The 22,150-nt window shown below is 47.1% G+C and overlaps 1 protein-coding gene across 1 annotated transcript in view; it reads right to left on the bottom strand.

The window, feature by feature from the left end:
- Positions 1–865: 865 nt before the first annotated feature.
- DENND3 (DENN domain containing 3) overlaps positions 866–22,150 on the bottom strand; it is a 372,298-nt gene continuing 351,013 nt past the window's right edge. Inside the window, exons 21-23 of the mRNA XM_069220830.1 lie at positions 17,393–17,511; positions 17,134–17,274; positions 866–1,403 (exon numbers count right to left, since the gene is read on the bottom strand). Coding sequence (XP_069076931.1) covers positions 1,203–1,403; positions 17,134–17,274; positions 17,393–17,511 — 461 coding nt within the window. The 3' untranslated portion in view covers positions 866–1,202. The remainder of the gene's footprint in view (positions 1,404–17,133; positions 17,275–17,392; positions 17,512–22,150) is intronic.

The raw sequence follows: 22,150 nt of genomic DNA, 5'->3' as shown, positions 1-22,150 counted from the left end.
ATGGGACCATGACCACATGCAAACGGAAGAACACCCTCTCATGACAACACGTCAATATCACCAACGGGGACACACAAGCATCTGCGGCCTCTTCTATAATAGCATTTGGAGAGCACAAAGCAGGGCATACGCCCCTGCTATAACAGACAGAACTGCGAACGCCAAGCTGAAATTCCTACAGTTAAAATAAGCCATAGTTAAAAATAAAAATATGTTAAAGAATCTATTGTTTTATAAATCGATGTCTTAGACACAGCAATCATGCTCGAAGAAAGAAAGTTCAAGTGACAAGACCAGATTATGCTGTTGCCATTATCGTCAAGACCTCTACTTTGCCATTCTGAGCAGGAATTTAATTTTACTGTGTTTGGAGGAACTATAAGCTATTAATTACTGTGCAGAGTAGCTGGTCTTGGTTAATAACTTAACAGGAGAACCTGAAGAGCACATGCTCACTTTGAAGATGTCTTGGCATTTGTAAAGAGATAACTGAGGTTTAATTTTACCCAACTCAATGGTGCTCATTTTATCGACATCTGAGGGGTGAAAGGCTAAGTGAGCGCCCAGGACTTGATCCTGTGACAATGTGATGAAACTCAGAACCCTAGAGTGAATTAAACGGTCCACTAAACCACCAGACCTAGGTAACACATACAATTTGAAGACAGCATTGACACGAAGAATACAATTTAAAAATGTACATAAAGTACACACAGTGGCAATAATGAAGGACTTGTGTGTATTTTTAAACTTATAAATGGTCCTTGGAGGCACTTAGGTACTTCACTGTAGTCAACGGAAGGTAAGGTCCAACAAAACGGATTAGAGAGGTGATAGTTATGGGGGGGGGGGGGGGGGGGGGGGGGGGGGGGGGCAGACGTTTAACTCAAAGTGTGGCTTCGTACAAGCATTGGCAAAACTACAGACCGAAATATGTGCAGGCCAGAGGTGTATACTGTAGCAAATAATATCGACCTCGGAATGTTATTAGAATAAACAATCTTTGTTCTTCAACTTAAACAGAAGACTCCTTATTGCACTAAAATCTGAATGTCTTTTAGGAACTTGAGCAGCGATGCCACATTCTGTTTGTTTCACAACAAAGCTTGAGTGGAGAACCTACTAGAAAACGGCTATGGAGACATCAACCTCCATATACAAAGTCCAATGAGAGGACTTTTTCAAGGGTCCAGAGAACAACTCTATTCCACGGTCCAGATGGCGATCTTTCCATCCTCTCTCCCTGAGCCGCTCAGAACATATCTGTTCTCTGCAGAGCACAAGGATTTTACAGCATCGGCATGGGCTACCAGCTCCTTCTCAACACTCTTCTTGTCGGCATCTATCACGTAGATCTTGCCTTTGGACTTGCCCTGGGAGAGTCCTTTGCTGCCAATCCAGAGCTATAAAAAAAAAAAAAAAACAAAAAAAAACAATAATGGAAGAAGAGTATTAGTATAAAATCTTTACATATATCCTACATTAGAAGATAAACTTAACAGTGTGGTGGGAGGGTATTACCTATGCAAATAGATTGTAAATCCTCTGGTATTTTCAATCTTCTTTTGATCATTTATAAACGCTAGAAGGTATTTATTCATTTGTCTACAATACACAGATGCAGAGTGCAGGAACCTGGCCTAGTTTGTGGTGGGCACCTATGGTATTTACACCTTATACTAGGTCCAGGGTTCCGCTATCAGTGAAATGTAGGCAGTGTCTAGAAGCCAGGCTCCCTAGAGGTAATTTGAATGAGTAGCCAAGGTTTATCTAGGAGACATGCAAAGCTCATGCAATACCATTGTAGTCACACAGTATTTACACACATGAAAGAAAACACTCAGTGTTACGAAAATAAATGGTCTTTATTACCGTAACACAATACCAAAAAAACTAGATAGGCAACCTTCATATAGGATGCAAGTAAACATACTATATATGTACACTAGTTATCAGAAATAGGCATAAAAGGTGATATAAAACAGTGCAGATGCAAATAGGCAATAGTGACCCTACAGGACCCCCACTTAAGTAAGTGGAATGTGTAGAGGGGTGCTGGGAGGCACTACCACAATATCTCTTGCCCCCGAACCCCCCCCCCTCCCAGCAACCAGGAAGAAAGGAGTAAGTTAAACCACCCAAAAGGGTGAAAAAGAAGACAATACAACACCCAGACAAGACTGCAAGAAACTAGCGGTGGATTCCTGAAGAGGGAGACCTGTGGAAGAAGGGGACCAAGTCCAGAAGTCACAGAAGAGTCCAGGGGGAGCAGGAGCTACTACCCACCCAGCTGTGGATGCAGGAGTTGGTCAACTGTAGGACAAAGAGTCAGGAAAGCAGCCCTTGAGCAGATGAATAGTTCTTGGTGGATGCAGGCGACGTCCCACGCCAGATGGATGACTGCAGTTGGTCAGTGGCGAGGAAAAGCCACCAACAAGCCTTGGCAAAGGCAGAAGTCTCGCTGGAGCTGCAGGGGACCAGCAAGGTCCAGGAGGACTCAACCCATGGTACAACTGGAGAAGGGTCCCACGCCGCAGGAGAAGCATGCAGAGGGCTGTGCGTCGCAGGAAGGCGTGCTGGGGGCTGAAGCTACACGGAGCCTGAAGATCCCTTGGAGGAGATGCCAACAAGCCTTAGTAGCTACAAGAGACGCAGTGCACCGTTGTACTGTCCAGCGTGGGAAGGCAAAGGCTTACCTAGACCAAAGTTGGACAGCTGGCAAGGAGAACCAAGAGCACTACTCTGGACCACCACCCGTGATGCAGGATCCACACAACTCAGGATGAGAGGAGATCCACGCAGCCGGTCGTCGTCGTAGTTGGTGCCCAAGGATGTAGGAGGAGTGACTCCTTCATTCCAAAGGAGATTCCTTATTCCTTCTCGTGCAGACTGGAGACTTGCCGTCCTCAGAGGATGCACAGCGGGGAAATGTTGCAGAAGCTGGAAGGAGCCGTGGAAACAATGTTGCAAGCAGAGTCTTCGTCGTGGATGCAGATGTTGGTTCCAGTGCCTAGAAATCGAAGTAGAGGTTGCAGAGGAGTGCTGCTGGAATCTTGCAAGCTGAATCAGAGAACCCAGGGGGCTCTGACACCACCTGCCTGACCTGGCCACTCAGATGCTCCCAGAGGTCCCTGCCAACCTTGGATTCAAGATGGCAGAACCCAGGGGCCCTCTGGAGGCGATCTGGGCACCACCCCAAGGGTGGTGATGGATAGGGGAGTTGCCACTCCCCTTTTCCATTGTCTTATTTCATGCCAGAGCAGGGACTGGATGTCCCTGAACTGCTGTAGACTGGTTTATGAACGGAGGGCACCAAATGTGCCCTTCAAAGCATACCAGTGGCTTGGGGAGGCTACCCTTCCCAAGCCATGCAACACCTATTTTCAAAGGGAGGGGGTGTTACCTCCCTCTCCCAAAGGAAATCCTTTGTTCTGCTTTCCTGGGCTTGAGGTGATCAAGCAGCAGGAGGGAAGAAACCTGTCTGAGGAGTGGGAGCAGCTTGGGCTGCCCGAAAAACCCCAGAAGGCTGGTAGGAGCAATGCTCGGTGTCCTCCAAGGAGCCCCCAGAGTGCATGGAATCATGCTCCCTTTCACGCATGCTGCAATGGTAGGCCTGCACATACACTTTGCATGGGTTCCCCATGGGTGGTATAACACCTGCTGCAGCCCATGGGGATCCCCTGGTACTCAAATGCCCTGGGTACCATATTCTAGGGACTTACATGGGGCACCAGTATGCCAAATATGTGGTAAAAATGGCACAAGTTACCAAGTTTGAAGAGAGAGAGCATAATCACTGGGGCCCTGGTTAGCAGAATCCCAGTGAACACAGTCAAACACACTGACAAACAGGCAAGAGTAGGGATAACCATGCTAAAAAGAGGCTACTTTTCTACAAGGAGAGAAACAGCCACTTTAGACAATTCGGGGAGGAAAGAGAGTGTGAACATGCCAGTCAAGACAGGCTAGGCAGACAGGTTATCACTTGAATTTAATGAAGGGGAAGATAGCAGATTGAACACACCATTTAAATTTAATGCAGAATTGAGAGGAAGAACAGTCTGAGAAAACCATATGATTCAAAAGTGTTAGATGTCAATATCAACAAGCACTGGCAAAACCAATGTTTCTGGCTTGCCTTTAACTCAAAGAATAGACACATAGGCGGTCATTCTGACCGCGGCGGTCGGCGGTCACCGCCCGTCAAGCGGTTCCCGCCGAAAGACCGCGGCGGCCATTCCGGCTTTCCCGCTGGGCCGGCGGGCGACCGCCAGAAGACCGCCGGCCGGCCCAGCGGGACAGCCCCTTCAACAATGAAGCCGGCTCGGAATGGAGCCGGCGGAGTTGAAGGGGTGCGACGGGTGCAGTGGCACCCGTCGCGATTTTCACTGTCTGCACAGCAGACAGCGAAAATCTTTGTGGGGCCCTGCTAGGGGGCCCCTGCACTGCCCATGCCTGTGGCATGGGCAGTGCAGGGGCCCCCAGGGGCCCCACGGCAGCCGTTCCCGCCATCCTGGTTCCGGCGGTGGACACCGCCAGAAACAGGCTGGCGGGAAGGCGCTCGGAATCCCCATGGCGGTGCTGCAAGCAGCGCCGCCATGGCGGATTCCATGGGCCAGCGGGAAACCGGCGGGAAACCGCCGGCTCCCCTTTTCTGACCGCGGCGGTCAGAATCGCCCAGGAAGCACCGCCAGCCTGTTGGCGGTGCTTCCGCCGCCCTCCGCCATGGCGGTCATGGACCGCCAAGGTCAGAATGACCCCCATAATTGCGCCAGTGCCATAATTCCATGTATGCAAAATAGCAGTAGAAAATGTGGCTCGTGGAATAATGGCTCCTTTTAGAATATACCCCAGGTCGGTAGGATGAACTTCATTAGCATGCCAACATATAAGCTTAGATTAAAAGCTAGATTGTACTTGCAACTGTATTTATATAGTGTTGAATTGCTTAATGCTGGGCAGGACGCTGCTTCAGAATCTAAGGTTAGTGATTAGTCCAATGTTATTGTTAGTCACTGGGATTAGTCTTGTGTGCTCAGCAAACCATTCCATGCATTTATTCCAGTTTCTTAGTGATCGATTACATGGACAGCAGTTAGGTGCGATCAGTAGGGGCTTGGGGTATGTGAGTAATGCAGATGGTCAGGGGGGTTAGTAGATGTGCTTGATGATTTAAGGTATTGCTAGGTTACAGGGGTATAACTTTGAAATAAGTAGAGTTTGTGATTTTTTTATATGAGCTGAAGACAGCTATCATGGATATAATCATAGAGATAAAGGGTTACTAAGTGTAGGTTGTGGTCAGTGGGAGCAGGCATGCAGAGAATAGAAAGTGAGGAGAGGCCATTTAAAAGAAAAAAAGGTGTGGCAAAAGACAGAAGTTCAGTCTGTTCTCATGACTAATTTAGAAATATAAACATTGCTTTTTTGAGATAGCATCCAATTTGAGGGTGCAGAGCTGTAGAAAGAAACAGTATAATTTGTATATGACAGTATTGATATGTTAGGTAGTTTTAATAGCACTAGAATCAGAAGAACCCCCTGGTTGTACCATGGCCAAATGTCCCAGATAGCTCAAATGTATTGTCTTCATCCCTGACGCTGGAGGGTGAAGACCCAGTCACCTAGGTGAGGCAATTGTTGGAGGCTGGCCTGGCTTGTAGTGGGTACCAAGGGGTACTTACACTCTGTACCAGGTCCAGTTATCCCTTATTAGTGTAGAAGAGGTGTTTCTAGCAGCTTAGGCTGATAGAAGGTAGCTATAGCAGAGCAGCTTAGGCTGAGCTAGGAGACCTGCAAAGCTCCTACTATACCACTGGTGTCATATGCACAATATCATAAGAAAACACAATACACAGATATACTAAAAATAAAGGTACTTTATTTTGATGACAATATGCCAAAAGTATCTCAGTGAGTACCCTCAGTATGAGGATGAGAAATATACACAAGATATATGTACACAATACCAAAAATATGCAGTAATAGCAAAAGGAAGTAATGCAAGCAGTGTAAAGTTACAATAGATTGCAATAGGAGCACATAGGTATAGGGGCAACACAAACCATATACTCCAAAAGTGGAATGCGAACCACGAATGGACCCCAAACCTATGTGAGCTTGTAGAGGGTCGCTGGGAAAGTAAGAAAACAGTGAGGGTTAAAAAAATAGCCCACCCCAAGACCCTGTGAGGTAGGTGTAAAGTGCACCTACAACCCCCAGAGAGCACAGAAGTCGTGATAGGGGGATTCTGCAAGGAAAACCAACACCAGCAATGCAACAACAGTGGATTTCCGGACCGAAGAGGACTAGGAACTTCCCCTTTAGAGGATGGATGTCCCACTTCGTGAAGAAGCTTGCAGAGGTGTTCCCACGCAGAAAGACCGCAAACAAGCCTTGCTAGTTGCAAGGGTCGCGGTTAGGGTTTTTGGATGCTGCTGGGCCCAGGAGGGACCAGGATGTCGCCACTTGGATGAGGCGCCCAGCAAGTCAGGGAGCCCTCACAGAAGCAAGCAGCACCCGCAGAAGTACCGCAACAGGCACTTAGAAGAGGAGTGAACCGGAGTCCACCCGAAGTCAGAAAAGGGAGTCCCACGATGCCGGAGGACAACTCAGAAGGTTGTGCACTACAGGTTAGAGTGTCAGGGACCCAGGCTTGGCTGTGCACAAAGGAAATCCTGGAAGAGTGCACAGGAGCCGGAGCAGCTGCATATCACGTGGCACCCAGCAATGCAGTCTAGCGTGGGGAGGCAAGGACTTACCTCCACCAAACTTGGACTGAAGAGTCACTGGACTGTGGGAGTCACTTGGACAGAGTTGCTGAGTTCCAGGGACCACGCTCGTCGTGCTGAGAGGGGACCCAGAGGACCGGTGATGCAGTCTTTTGTTGCCTGCGGTTGCAGGGGGAAGATTCAGGCGACCCATGGGAGATTTCTTCAGAGCTCCTGGTGCAAGAAGGAGGCAGGCTACCCCCAGAGCATGCACCACCAGGAAACAGGCGAGAAAGCCGGCAGGATGAAGCGATACAAGGTTGCAGTAGTCGTCTTTGCTACTTTGTTGCGGTTTTGCAGCCGTCCTGAGCAGTCAGCGGTCAATCCTTTGGCAAAAGGTGAAGAGGGAGATGCAGAGGAACTCTGGGGAGCTCTTGCATTCGGTATCTGAAGAGTTCCCCAAAGCAGAGACCCTAAATAGCCAGAAAAGGAGGTTTGGCTACCTAGGAAGGAGGATAGGCTAGTAAGAAAGGTAAGAGCCTATCAGAAGGAGTCTCTGGCGTCACCTGATGGCACTGGCCACTCAGAGCAGTCCAGTGTGCCAGCAACACCTGTTTCCAAGATGGCAGAGGTCTGGGGCACACTGGAGGAGCTCTGGGCACCTCCCCTGGGAGGTGCAGGTTAGGGGAGTGGTCACTTCCCTTTCCTTTGTCCAGTTTCGCTCCAGAGCAGGGCTGGGGGATCCTTAAACCGGCAGAAACCTGTCTGAGGGGTTGGCAGCAGCAGCAGCTGCAGTGCAAACCCTGAAAAGGCAGTTTGGCAGTACCCGGGTTCTGTGCTAGAGACCCGGGGAATCATGGAATTGTCTCCCCAATGCCAGAATGGTATTGGGGTGACAATTCCATGATCTTAGACATGTTACATGGCCATGTTCGGAGTTACCATTGTGACGCTATACATAGGTAGTGACCTATGTATAGTGCGCACGCGTGTAATGGTGTCCCCGCACTCACAAAGTCCGGGGAATTTGCCCTGAACGATGTGGGGGCACCTTGGCTAGTGCCATGGTGCCCACACACTAAGTAACTTTGCACCCAACCTTCATCAAGTGAAGGTTAGACATATAGGTGACTTATAAGTTACTTAAGTGCAGTGGTAAATGGCTGTGAAATAACGTGGACGTTATTTCACTCAGGCTGCACTGGCAGGCCTGTGTAAGAATTGTCAGATCTCCCTATGGGTGGCAAAAGAAATGCTGCAGCCCATAGGGATCTCCTGGAACCCCAATACCCTGGGTACCTCAGTACCATATACTAGGGAATTATATGGGTGTACCAGTATGCCAATGTGAATTGGTGAAATTGGTTACTAGCCTGTTAGTGACAATTTGGAAAGCAGAGAGAGCATAACCACTGAGGTTCTGGTTAGCAGAGCCCCAGTGAGACAGTTAGGCATCACACGGAACACATACATATAGGCCACAAACTTATGAGCACTGGGTCCTGGCAAGCAGGGTCCCAGTGACACAAACATACTGACTACATAGGGTTTTCACTATGAGCACTGGGCCCTGGCTAGCAGGATCCCAGTGAGACAGTGAAAACACCCTGACATATACTCACAAACAGGCCAAAAGTGGGGGTAACAAGGCTAGAAAGAGGCTACTTTCTCACAGCAATGATGATTGGATTCCCTTTAGAAATGATAAGAAAACTTTATTAGTAAGGGGCTGGTGATTAAACTTTCTGAAGAACTGCCCTCTGATGCATGGTACTGGGAGGGTTGGACTGCAGAGTCTGTTGTAGAAGGCGTCCCTTTCTTGATCCTAGGCAAATGCAGAGACCTCACACCTCTGTGTGTGCTTTAGGCAGGAGATTACCCTGTTGTGAAGGACATAAATACACAAAGGTTATGTCTGAAGAACAGAGAGGAAAGGACATTTATATTCTGATGCCAGCAACTACAATGTTTTGTGATGTGTACAGTCACCTCAAAGTCTCACTAAGTCTTTCTGTAATAATATCTGAAATGCTAATTACTCCCGTGCATGGGTCCTAGGTAGGTTTTTGAAGTTAGTTTACTGTATTATCTCCGCAAAGTTTCTACTGACAATATTTTCGTGAACATAACACGTTTATAACAGTTTCCATACAGTCCCCTCTGCCAATTAATTGATACTAGTATTGATTCTTGTTAAATCACTCATTAAACTGAGGGGAAAAAATAATTTTTGGTACAGACTTCAGAAAAAAGATCGAAAGCTGTCAAATGTCGCTGCTCAATCTCCATGCATGAACTCTGGGCAAGAGTGGTATTGGTGGAAAGGCATACCGGAAGCCAGACCTCGAGACTAAAAGAATCTCAGAGCGAGAGTTGCCTTGGAAACTCCAGCACGCAGAACTGCTGACATTGCATATTCTCTGCAGTGGCAAACAGACCCAACCAGGGCTCTCCCCAGTACTGAAAGAGACCTTGCACCACCTCAGAGTGGAGACTCCATTTGTGATTCACTCAGGCATGAACGCCAGAGTTTGTCCACTCTGACGTTCAGAGAGCCTGCCAGATGTTGAGGCACAAGGGAAATGCCGTTACAGCCATGTCCAGAGATGCAGGGCCTCTTGACAAAGTATCCACAACCCTACCTAGCCCTGTTTGTTGCAGCACATGGCAGTAGTATTGTCCGTAAACACCTGCACCAGCCTTCCCGTGATCAAAGAAATAAAGGCTTTTAACACCAAGAAACTCATCCGAAGCGCCAACAGGTTTATGTGAAGTTTGGACTCCGCCGGAAACCAGATTTCTCTGATCCCCACCTCTCCCGGATGGTCACCCCAGCCCAAGAGTAAGGCATCTGTCACTATCATTGAATCTGGTTGAGAAAGGGAGAGGGGTCTGCCACTGACTCGATTGCAGTTTGATACCCACCATTACAGTTCCCTCCCAGGTCTGGGCAATGTTGGAGAGATTCCCCTGATGCTGTGCCCACTGGACCTTCAGGTCCTACTGCACACCTGCATATGGTAGCAGGCATGTGTCACCAGCAGAACGCAGAAGGCCATTAGGCCCAACAGCCTCAGAGCCAGTCTTATTGAAATCCAAGATAGAGGCTGAAACATCGGTATCATAACCTATAAATCCTGGATTCACCGCTCAGGAGGAAAGGCTTTCATTGAATGGGAGGCATTCATTGAATGGGAGTAAGAGTTCTGAGTGGGTGACTCCTGGCTGAAGCACCTCTGTCAAGACCTTAATCTTAACTGCCACTGAGGGTAGGTCATGGTCCAGGTCCAGGACCTCAGCCGCCCTGAGCACCACCACTGAAAAAGAGGGTCCCTCTTCCATTGCAACAGTGGGATGGGGGAGGGGGATGAGAATCAGGCCAGTGTCAGGTGAGGTGTCCAACCAACTGGCCTCGCACCCAGGTACTCTAACCGGATGTCCTCCTCAACTGGGTCTCTTCCATAGGGGTCCATAGACTCCTCTCAAACATCTCCCTCACCAGGCCTATTCATCAAATAAGGCACTGGGTTCCAGGAAGGATGTCTTCGATCGGTGCCTGATGCAAGGTCAGACAACTTGTATCCATCTTCATGTTGGAGTCGGGAATGCTGATGGTGATGGTGAATGCCTAGGGTCCTTGACGGCGTCTGCACTGGAGAGGACACTGAGGAAAATCTCAGTCTCACCAGTGACTCATTTCTGGATACAGCAAGGGATCCTTGGGTCCCTACTGCCGCTGAGGGCAAACCTGACGGCGAGGTCCAAGTAGAGGCCACCCCGTGCCTGTGGGGCCCAAAGGCGCTTCGGAGGAGCCGGGCCATCCAAAGATGAGGCACACAGCCTCATAAAATCCTTTATTCCTTTAAATGGCTGGGGGTTGCTCTGGAAAAATAGGGGAAGTGCAGAGCAGACTCAGGATCTGGCTGTCAACTCAAGGGGCCTGGAGTGCTGATGCATCGAATTACTTCAACGGACGCAAGGAAATAAGAGTGTTCAGATTTCTTTGACTTCTTTTGCTTGTGGGACTTAGCCTGCTTCCCTGATGACTGAGTGCGACAAGGAATGTAAGGGAGGGGCACTGCGAACAGTTCCGGGACCTCCTACACAAACAGGACCTTGAGCGGCACAGAGTCGACTGACCTTGGGTGGGAAGCTGGAGGAGTCGCTCCCCATCTTCATCAGCTTAGCTCCTCCATCAACAAGTTACTAGTTACTCCATCTCAATCAATATGTGACTTTTTCCAATGTAAATTTACAAGATTTTAAACACCTTTTCAAACGCTCCAATGTCTAACCAACTCAAACTACTATGAACCAAAAAGCAGTGCAGATTCAGCTCTTTCATTTTCTTCCTTCTGTCCTGTATCATAAGACTTGGTCCGTTCTAGGTCAATCTGATTTCCCTGGGTCCTCACTTGGCCTGTGTGCTATGAAGGATGACAAGATGTTTGTGTTCAGCCTCTAACCTTTTCTTACAGGTCTCTATATTCTCTTTTATTCTTGGAATGGTACCTTTCTCTTAAATAAAAGCACTGGTAACTCCCTACTTATTAAATCAACAGCTGATCTTAATATGAAACTACAGGCCTATCTTGCTTCTGCTCTCTGTGAAGACGCCAGACTATATTCCATTCTTTTACCCTTCTGAATTTGTAGAATCTTCCAATTTGGTTGTTTTTTTACCTTCATTTAGCACAAAAAGTGGCCTGGTAACAGCTGGCAACAATATTCCTTATTAACACTTGGATAAAGGAGGTGCTGCTGCACTGGTGCTTTTGGACCCACAGCAGCATTTATCATGGGTGACATACCAATCTTGTTAAACATCTTGCCACCTTAGAAGAAAAAGATCTAGCCAGCTTGTATCCTTTTAGAAAGATCACTATTATGTGGTTGCACTAAACCTGTTCCGTCCAGCTTTCAAAACCATCTTTTGTAAGGTGCGACAGGGTTTGACATTGACCACCACCGCACCCGGCTATGCAGCCTCTTCAGCTGCCTTGATTTGCTCCTTTGACAAGTTTTATGCTTACACAGATGATACTCAGTTCAATGTGTGCCTAGATGGAAACAGGAAACAAAAATGTACATCAAGCCAACTTCAGAGGGTGGGAGCATGGTGACAAACTGCATACATACCAACTCTGAGACAGAACACTGACAAGGCAGAGGTACTGATCTTTGAAGACCAATTCCTTTCCATTCAACCTGTGCATCCTTTGTGTAAACGTTTAGGGTTATTTTTGATGCTAATATTTAATTTATGGAACAAAACTATCTCCTTCTTTATGATTTGTCATTAGGAGTATTCTTATTCTTTCAGCCAGTTATAGAAAGACAACTGTTCAAGCCTTGATTTTGAAATGCGTAGACTATTGTAACTTTTTGCTTCAGCCTCTCAGGCTCCTTTACTGATAGACAACAGCACATACAGAATGCCACAGGTGGCATATTTCTCAGATCTCAACTCACCTGACATCCTTCACTACCTACTCACAAAGAATGCCTTTTCAAAGCTTTGTGTCTTCATCATAAAGTTCTTTATAGAGCCTCTCCCTGCTACCTGTGCAACCTTTTTGTACGGTACACCTTTGCTAGGCCTCTGGGTGGCGGAGCCTTCTCTGTAATCCAAAGCCTAGAATTCCTTACCTCTGCTCTTGGGGTTTACCACTAACCTCTTCAGTTTCCACAAAAGCCTAAAGACACATTGTTTGAGATGCCAGTGCACTAGGCTTTTTCAAATCACTTAATAAGTGTGAGAAAGTAGCCTCTTTCTAGCCTTGTTACCCCCACTTTTAGCCTGTTTGTGAGTGTATGTCAGGGTGTTTTCACTGTCTCACTGGGATCCTGCTAGCCAGGGCCCAGTGCTCATAGTGAAAACCCTATGTTTTCAGTATGTTTGTTATGTGTCTCTGGGACCCTGCTAGTCAGGACCCCAGTGCTCATAAGTTTGTGACCTATAGGTATGTGTTCCCTTTGTGATGCCTAACTGTCTCACTGAGGCTCAGCTAATCAGAACCTCAGTGGTTATGCTCTCTCATTTCTTTCAAATTGTCACTAACAGGCTAATGACCAATTTTACCAATTTACATTGGCATACTGGAACACCCTTATAATTCCCTAGTATATGGTACTGAGGTACCCAGGGTATTGGGGTTCCAGGAGATCCCTATGGGCTGCAGCATTTCTTTTGCCACCCATAGGGAGCTCTGACAATTCTTACACAGGCCTGCCACTGCAGCCAGAGTGAAATAACGTCCACGTTATTTCACAGCCATTTTACACTGCACTTAAGTAACTTATAAGTCACCTATATGTCTAACCTTCACCTGGTAAAGGTTGGGTGCTAAGTTACTTAGTGTGTGGGCACCCTGGCACTAGCCAAGGTGCCCCCACATTGTTCAGGGCCAATTCCAAGGACTTTGTGAGTGCGGGGACACCATTACACGTGTGCACTACATATAGGTCGCTACCTATATGTAGCTTCACAATGGTAACTCCGAATATAGCCATGTAACATGTCTATGATCATGGAATTGCCCCCTCTATACCATCCTGGCATAGTTGGCACAATCCCATGATCCCACGGGTCTCTAGCACAGACCCTGGCACTGCCAAACTGCCTTTCCCGGGGTTTCACTGCAGCTGACAACCCCTCAGACAGGTTTCTGCCCTCCTGGGGTCCAGCCAGGCCTGGCCCAGGAAGGCAGAACAAAGGACTTCCTCAGAGAGAGGGTGTTACACCCTCTCCCTTTGGAAAATGGTGTTAGGGCTGGGGAGGAGTAGCCTCCCCCAGCCTCTGGAAATGCTTTCATGGGCACAGATGGTGCCCATTTCTGCATAAGCCAGTCTACACCGGTTCAGGGACCCCTCAGCCCTGCTCTGGCGCGAAACTGGACAAAGGAAAGGGGAGTGACCACTCCCCTGGGAGGTGCCCAGAGCTCCTCCAGTGTGCTCCAGACCTCTGCCATCTTGGAAACAGAGGTGTTGCTGGCACACTGGACTGCTCTGAGTGGCCAGTGCCAGCAGGTGACGTCAGAGACTCCTTCTGATAGGCTCCTTCAGGTGTTGCTAGCCTATCCTCTCTCCTAAGTAGCCAAACCCTCTTTTCTGGCTATTTAGGGTCTCTGTCTTTGGGGGTTCCTTAGATAACGAATGCAAGAGCTCATCCAAGTTCCTCTGCATCTCTCTCTTCACCTTCTGCCAAGGAATCGACTGCTGACTGCGCTGGAAGCCTGCAAAACTGCAACAAAGTAGCAAAGACGACTACTGCAACTCTGTAACGCTGATCCTGCCGCCTTCTCGACTGCTTTCCTGGTGGTGCATGCTGTGGGGGTAGTCTGCCTCCTCTCTGCACTAGAAGCTCCGAAGAAATCTCCCGTGGGTCGACGGAATCGTCCCCCTGCAACCGCAGGCACCAAAGAACTGCATCACCGGTACCCTGGGTCTCCTCTCAGCACGACGAGCGAGGTCCCTTGAATCCAGCAACTCTGTCCAAGTGACTCCCACAGTCCAGTGACTCTTCAGTCCAAGTTTGGTGGAGGTAAGTCCTTGCCTCCCCACGCCAGACTGCATTGCTGGGAACCGCGACTTTTGCAGCTACTCTGGCCTCCGTGCACTTCCGGCGGAAATCCTTTGTGCACAGTCCAGCCTGGGTCCACGGCACTCTAACCTGCATTGCACGACCTCCTAAGTTGTCCTCCGGCGGCGTGGGACTCCTTTGTGCAACTTTGGGTGAGCACTGTTTCACTCCACTTCGTAGAGCCTGTTCCGGCACTTCTGCGGGTGCTGCCTGCTTCTGAGAGGGCTCCTTGTCTTGCTCGACACCCCCTCTGTCCCCAGACGCAATTGGCGACATCCTGGTCCCTCCTGGGCCACAGCAGCATCCAAAAACCCTAACCGCACGATTTGCAGCTAGCAAGGCTTGTTGGCGGTCTTTCTTCAGGAAAACACTTCTGCGCGACTCTCCACGGCGTGAGGGATCCGTCCTCCAAAGGGGAAGTTCCTAGCCCTTGTCGTTCCTGCAGAATCTTCAGCTTCTACTGTCCAGTAGCAGCTTCTTTGCACCCACAGCTGGCATTTCCTGGGCATCTGCCCATCTCCGACTTGCTTGTGACTTTTGGACTTGGTCCCCTTGTTCCACAGGTACCCTCGTTTGGAAATCCATCGTTGTTGCATTGCTGATTTGTGTCTTTCCTGCAGAATTCCCCTATCACGACTTCTATGTCCTTTGGGGAACTTTAGTGCACTTTGCACTCACTTTTCAGGGTCTTGGGGTGGGCTATTTTTCTAACCCTAACTGTTTTCTTACAGTCCCAGCGACCCTCTACAAGGTCACATAGGTTTGGGGTCCATTCGTGGTTCGCATTCCACTTTTGGAGTATATGGTTTGTGTTGCCCCTATCCCTATGTGTCCCCATTGCATCCTATTGTAACTATACATTGTTTGCACTGTTTTCTAATACTATTACTGCATATTTTGGTATTGTGTACATATATCTTGTGTATATTTGCTATCCTCATACTGAGGGTACTCACTGAGATACTTTTGGCATATTGCCATAAAAATAAAGTACCTTTATTTTTAGTATATCTGTGTATTGTGTTTTCTTATGATATTGTGCATATGACACTAGTGATACTGTAGGAGCTTCACTCGTCTCCTAGTTCAGCCTAAGCTGCTCTGCTAAGCTACCATTTTCTATCAGCCTATGCTGCTAGACACCCTATACACTAATAAGGGATAACTGGGCCTGGTGCAAGGTGTAAGTACCCCTTGGTACTCACTACAAGCCAGTCCAGCCTCCTACAATAAGAGGGCTGAATTTAGGCTAGTGCCAGAACACCCTTTTTGTGGAGTATTCGTGCGCTTTACAAATCTATGAAATACAATGAACAAAAATAAAGTAATGGTTTTCACATGACTCATAACTCTCTAAGTTAATATAGAAAATTAAGGTGTTTAACTGAGGAGCAAAAAAAAAGTATCTGTGTGGGAGGACAACCTAAATCTTTGTTGCTTTCACTGAAAAGGCCCTCCCTATTTCTCCTAAAAATTGCGAGGCTGAGAAGTGCATTCTCTTTGGTTGACACAGGGAGAATTTGCCACTTATTTTTATTCTACAAAGCTCTGTGCACTGTGCAGAAGGCTCTCATTTGAAACCCCTTGGCTCAAAACTACCAGTACAAGCTTCATAAAGTCCAAGAAGAGGGTATCCAACATTGTTAGCTGAAACAAACAATTAGCAATTTTATCCTTTAAATTTGCTTACCTGCTTTTGAGGTGCACACCCATATACACCATTTGCATTCAACTTTACCAAGACTATGACTATTTCTGCCATAGCCTTAATGGGTTAATAGGTTAATTTAGGGTTAGTTGTGCCTCACCCTTACAAGGACTGTGGTTGTTGCCTGGCTAGGGTTTACAAACCAGTCAAACAACACCCCAATGTCTTACAAGGATTAAAGGGGCAAATTTACTTTGGACATAAGGACATTCTCCTCTGATGTATGCGAAGTATGCCCACTGAATGGTCTGAAGCTTGGCATGGCTGCCCTTTTCTTCTGGCAACAATAGATTTTGCAGACCAACATTACATTTGGGGACTCCCTGAGAGTTTTCATTTGATGCAGTCAAAATTATTTTATCGATGCAGCTATAGTACAAGCTAAAGGTAGGGCTTGTGACTGTCAGTTTTAGAGACACGTATTTCTTACTGTTGTGCAATGAGACCCAATTTAGACAAATAAAATATGAAAGAAAAACTTGTGTTGTGCAAACACTTAGAGGAATAAAAAAACGAGAGCACGCCGAAAGAAAAAACATTTTAGTTGCTGAAAAGTTGTAAATCGAAATCTGGGCACTGAGCTTTCCTTGGTCAACGTGGAGATTGAATTTGAGGCTTTAAGCAAGTGCTGGTTTTATTTTCTGTGTAACGTTGTTCATTTCCATTGTTTTAAACGTTTTGTACACCATTTTTAAATCCGTATTAGTTAAGGAAAATCTAAAACTATACATAGAGGAAACTTGAATGAACTTAAGGCGAGGAAAGCAGTGAACCAGCTTTGTGAAACTAAGGAAAAAAACACGATTGCTGGTTAAAATTTCCATAACAGATGTGAAGATGGACAAAAGTTCATGAATGTACAATAATGAGAAAGGCAATGTCTGCAAAAACAATCTTATTGGGAGAGAATCACTACAATTAAACTCCCATGCAGTACATCCACTAAGGACATCACAATCCAGTCTGAAATGCTCCACTGGGAAATACCAAAATGGTTAGTTACATGTGAGTTTTTAGAATCAAGTGCAAGATTCAATCTCAATGACAAGCATTACTTTCATTGGATGAGAAAACATAAGCTCAGAGATTCAAGAGGAGGCAAGACGAACATACTGTAGATGCATCTCTCTTACCTGACTTTTCACTTTTATCATACAGCTAATTTCTGTACAGTCTGGTAGCTGGATGGCTTTTGGTGGCTTGGTGAGATCCTTTGCATCCCAAATGTAGACATTACTGCTGCTCCCTGTAGAGGCTATCCACAGCTGTCCCTTCTGGAACACAGGTGAACATAGCAAACATTACCATACTGCTTCCAGACAGATTCAACAGACAATAAAAATGTTCTGCCTGTCATAGTGATGTTTGAGAAGTTAAAATGATAAACAATACCTCTGGGAAGAGCTGCAAAAATTGTAAGGGACTGGCCATGTCCTTCAGATCATCTGCAATGCTCACTCTTTGCATTACGCGCCCCTCCTTACTTGTTTTCAGTATGTGGTCTCTGGTACCTGTAAATATAAACATCATTAGGGTATTGCTGCAGTGGCCCAGGTTTATAGCTGCAGATTAAAATTAATTGAGATAAAAAGGACTGCTAACATTCATAAAAAGAAAGATATTGCAATCCTCCCATGTTTGTTTTTAACATACACAAATTATTTACTGCTGAAATTAATACAAATATTGTAAAACAACCTTTAAAGAAACACTCTTGCAGCTGACGACATGAATGGATTATGTTACCTACCCTGTAAGCATCTGTTCATAGTGCTGTAGATTCACATGCTATGCATACTGCTGCAATCTGGTGTTGGTTCCGGATGTGCGCAAGTTGGGTTTCTTCCAAGAAGTCTCTCACGTCATTAGGTAAAGTGACGCCTCATCTCGGCAATAGTGCTCCTGGGCATCGACACAATTGTTAGATTGTTTTCCTGCAGTCAGGTGAGAATGGAGTGGGAGAATGATAGTAAAGAGATGTCCATGCATAGGTACGTGATTGAATAGGATACTGCAATGACCACAGGTGTCCAGGGAGGCCGGTGGGCGCATGTGAATCTACAGCACTATATGCCACAAACAAATGCTTACAGGGCAAGTAACATAATCGCCATAATATTTCAGTTGCCTCTTCGAAAAATAATTGGTGCTGAGATGGGCTAGGCGCCACGTGCGTTGCTTTTGTCAGAATACATCCCGTAAAAGGTTGAAAACAAATCTTTTGTTTCAGGTCAATTTTTTCAGCCATAGTTTCTAATATTGGTTCCGGTGCCAAGATGGTATGTTTCAGAACGGAAGATGACTTGTTTCAGTGCCGAGGTAATTGGGATCAAGGTGGTCAGAGCTGAAGTAGCAGCAGTGGAAACGCTCTGTGCCGAATGGGAAGGTGGACATAGCGGCACCAAGACTAGTTGGTTCAAAATAGCAGAGGTATGTTTTCGACATGGCTTTCGGTGCCGAGCCCGTGGGCAGGGCATCCTTAGCAGATGGTCAGTGTCTAACATGTTCCGAAGGCAGTGGTGGCCGGTTCGGTCGAAACAGATAGCCTTTTTGTAGGCTGGACAGGGGCATTAGTACTTGCTGTGCGATGCCCTGAAGGAAGATCTTGTTGTAACTCCAAATGTGACTGCTGCCAAGGTACTTGTGCAGTTCTTCCTCCTGTTCTGTGTCATGGAGCCCGAAGATGTCATGGGTCTCCTTGACCCCAGCATCTCTTTCCGAGATGTTGTGGGATCCTGCATCGTCTTTTTCCATTGGATTAGACAGGCTTTGCAGTTCTCCTCATCATGGTTGGGAGACAGGCACAGGTTACAGACCTGGTGGAGGTCAGTATGAGGGTACATCGCGTGTCAGAGAGGGCAAAATTGGAATGAGTCTGTTCCATTAGCTGCTCATCGTAGTTGGAGACGAATGGGATAAGAAAAAAAAAGCCCGAAAGGGCTGGGCCCGAAGGCCACAAGTGAAGCACGTCGAATCGACGAGTTTCTGTTTTCTTTATTATCGATGGGCGAGATAGGAAACGTGATCGAGAACAATACTGATGGAAATAGAGGCGTAAATATAAAGAAATGGGGCCCAAAGAAACGGCCTCGAGCCGGAGCACCTAAGAACACATCCGAACCAGATGGCAGAAAGAAAACAATCTAACAATGGAGTCAATGTCCATGCATACTATCACCGAGAGAAGTCACTTTCCCTCGTGACTCCAGAGACTTCTTTGAAGAAAAACAACTTGCACACCTACTTTGATAGCACTCGGGCTATGACTGTAAACAGGATGCAGTGTACTATGTGGAACTGACTGTCTACAACTGCTATGAAATACTGCCTTATCTAAATACTGCATCAGCAGCCATTCACTACAAGTGGAACACCCTTGCAAGCAAATGTTCACACAGTCGAAGATTTCACCGTTTGTATAAACAGATGCAACTGCTACAATCATAATCACACATACTATTCATGTACCATTTTATTACTTGAACTGGTTATTATTAAGACTTAAAAAACAAAACTTATTTTTATTGGTCTAAACAGCTGCTCACTACATAGCAATTATCAAACAAGTCTTTGCAGAGGATCAAGCTTGGTTCTCATATCTACATTGCAATTATCAATGTATCATCAACACAGTATACTCGATCGGGACGTAGTCAGCCCCACAAGTCTACAATGCACAGTATATTAATTACCCCACAAATGCAGTTAAAGATAGTAGGTTCATGCTACTGCCCATCTAGTCCTCCCCTTCAGCCCCATTACATTACCTGCTTCTATAGTCCTGCCAGATTTTGTTATATTTCGGGGGGCATCCGCAGCTCAGATAAATCACCCGTTCTGGCAGTTGTTATTTTACCAGCCATGTATCTCTGGAGGCTTGGCCACTCCCCATGTTCTCGCTATATAGGCCACTCCTGCAGCTAGCATTAGCCACAACCTCGGATATCGCGGCTACCGTTCTTTACCAGCTATGTGAAGTACTAGCCATCTGGCCTCCAGGGGAACTGCAAGGCCCGTCACCCGGGACAATGCGGACCACTCACTGCCAGAATTCCCGTATGGCCAGGCAGCTCCACACGATATGAAAGAATGAGCCATCCATGCCACATCCCCTCTTACACAATGCAGACTCACTGCGGCCAATGCGATGTAGAAGAGATCTGGAGTAATATGATCTGTGAAGGATTCCGAGTTGTATTAAGCGAAAATGAGCACGGATTGCCACCTCTCTCAGGCTCTGGAGGTTCTCTTGCCAGTCCTCCTCTTCTATTATTCCTAGTTCACCCTCCCAAGCCTCCCGCAGAGAAGGTCCAGGGTATTCACAAGTTTTTTTTTTAAAGGTCTGGGAGATTGCCGTCTCCGGCATCGGCTCTGACAGCGGAGACGATTACGGAAGATGGTCGCCTACCGGTACATCCTTCTTTAGTGCGTGTCTCAGTTGAAGGTACTGGAAATCAACAGACGCCCCATTGTATATTCCTGTCGCAGGTCCTTGAGAGAGACCAGCTCCCCAGTTCTCCAGATGGTCAATTCCTATTAGGCCACAGCGGCAGAGCCCTTTAAGCTGCGGAGTTCACTGAGTTGGTCGTTAGTCAAGAGAGGAGCCATGTCTATTAACCTTCCCATCGTAAGAATTTGGTTGCCTCCCTCCTTGTTCTTACCACCGTCTCCGTGTGACATAGAAGCAGGCCCTCTCTGTTTTTTTTTGTTTTTTTAGTATAGAGCACTGAGAGGTGCCCTCCCTCTCCCATGGCCGCTCGGTCCACCCTGTAGGCAGGTTCTTCCCTGTCAGCAAATACCCATTCATTCACCGGGACCAGCTGAGTCGCCCAGTAATATGCTTGGATGTTTGGTACCGCTAGACCCCCCTCGAACACCCTCTCTGTAGCTTACCCAGAGCTATGCGGGGGCTACCCACAGAAGAGTAGGTAATTCCCTACTGACATGGGCAAAAAAGGTTGTCGGTACTTTAAACAGTGTGTTCTGGAGCACATATAGTAGGCGGGGTAGGGACATCATCTTAAAAAGGGCAGCTCGGACCACCAACGAAAGTGGTAGTCTCCGCCAGTGTGATACATCTTCGTGGAGGTGATCAAGTTGTGAATATAGGTTCCGTCTGTGAAATTCCTCAGGACTTCTTGTTACATATATTCCCAAATAGGAGAATCGCTCCACTACCAACGGAGCTACACATCTCTCCGGCATGCTCAATTCACCTCCAGTTAGTGGGTGAACTCTAGATTTCTCCAAGTTTATTTGGAATCCAGAGTATGTCCCAAAGAAATGGAAGACGTGTAGCAATCTATCTATGGAACAACGGGGTTTAGTGGCATATAGGAGGACATCGTCGGCATACAGGGATATTGTAGCCTCCCAGCATCCCCCTTCTGGAATACCCCACACAAGAGGGTCCTGCCACACCCAGGTGGCCAGCTGCTCCAGTGCCAGGGCAAACAACCACAGGGACAGAGGACAGCCCTGTCTTGTGCCCCTGTGTAAGGCAAAAGAGTGGGATGTCACCCTGTTGACCCTCACACGCCCTTGTGGGTCACTGTAAAACAGCTGGATCCATGCACATAATTGAGGGCCAAAGCACATTTTAGTTGGGACTGCACAAAGATATGTCAATTTGATACTATCAAAGGCCATTTTCACATCAAGTGCTAGTAATGCCACTTTGTCCGCCCCCGGGGCACCTGTTGCATGCAAAATCCCATACAGGCGCCTCAGATTCAGTCTAGTGTTCCTGTGCAGCATGAAACCTGTTTGGTCACAATGGATCAGGTAGCTCATTACTGGCTGAAGCCTATTTACCAGAATTTCAGCAAATACCTTAACCTCGAGGTTTAACAGCGATATGGGTCTGTATGAAGCACACTCAGTGCTTGGCTTACCATCTTTGTGTATTACTACAATGGTTGCTATTCTTTGATCCACAGACAATGCACCCTCCACTCCAGCTGCCTGAAACATCGCCAACATATGCAGCACTACAATATTTGCCTTGCACTTGTATAGCTCTACCGGTAGACCATTAGGGCCCACTGCCTTCCCTGACCATGTCTCCATGATTGCCCCTTGTACCTCCTCTACAGTTATGTCCTGGTCCAGCTTCTCCCTGTCTTCTGCACGGAGCTTCACCAGCCGAAG

The sequence above is a fragment of the Pleurodeles waltl genome, chromosome 2_2 (assembly GCF_031143425.1).
Source record: "Pleurodeles waltl isolate 20211129_DDA chromosome 2_2, aPleWal1.hap1.20221129, whole genome shotgun sequence".
Taxonomy (NCBI): Eukaryota; Metazoa; Chordata; class Amphibia; order Caudata; family Salamandridae; genus Pleurodeles; species Pleurodeles waltl.
The sequence above is the reverse complement of the archived record's forward strand: the minus strand, read 5'-3'. Positions and strand labels throughout refer to the sequence as shown.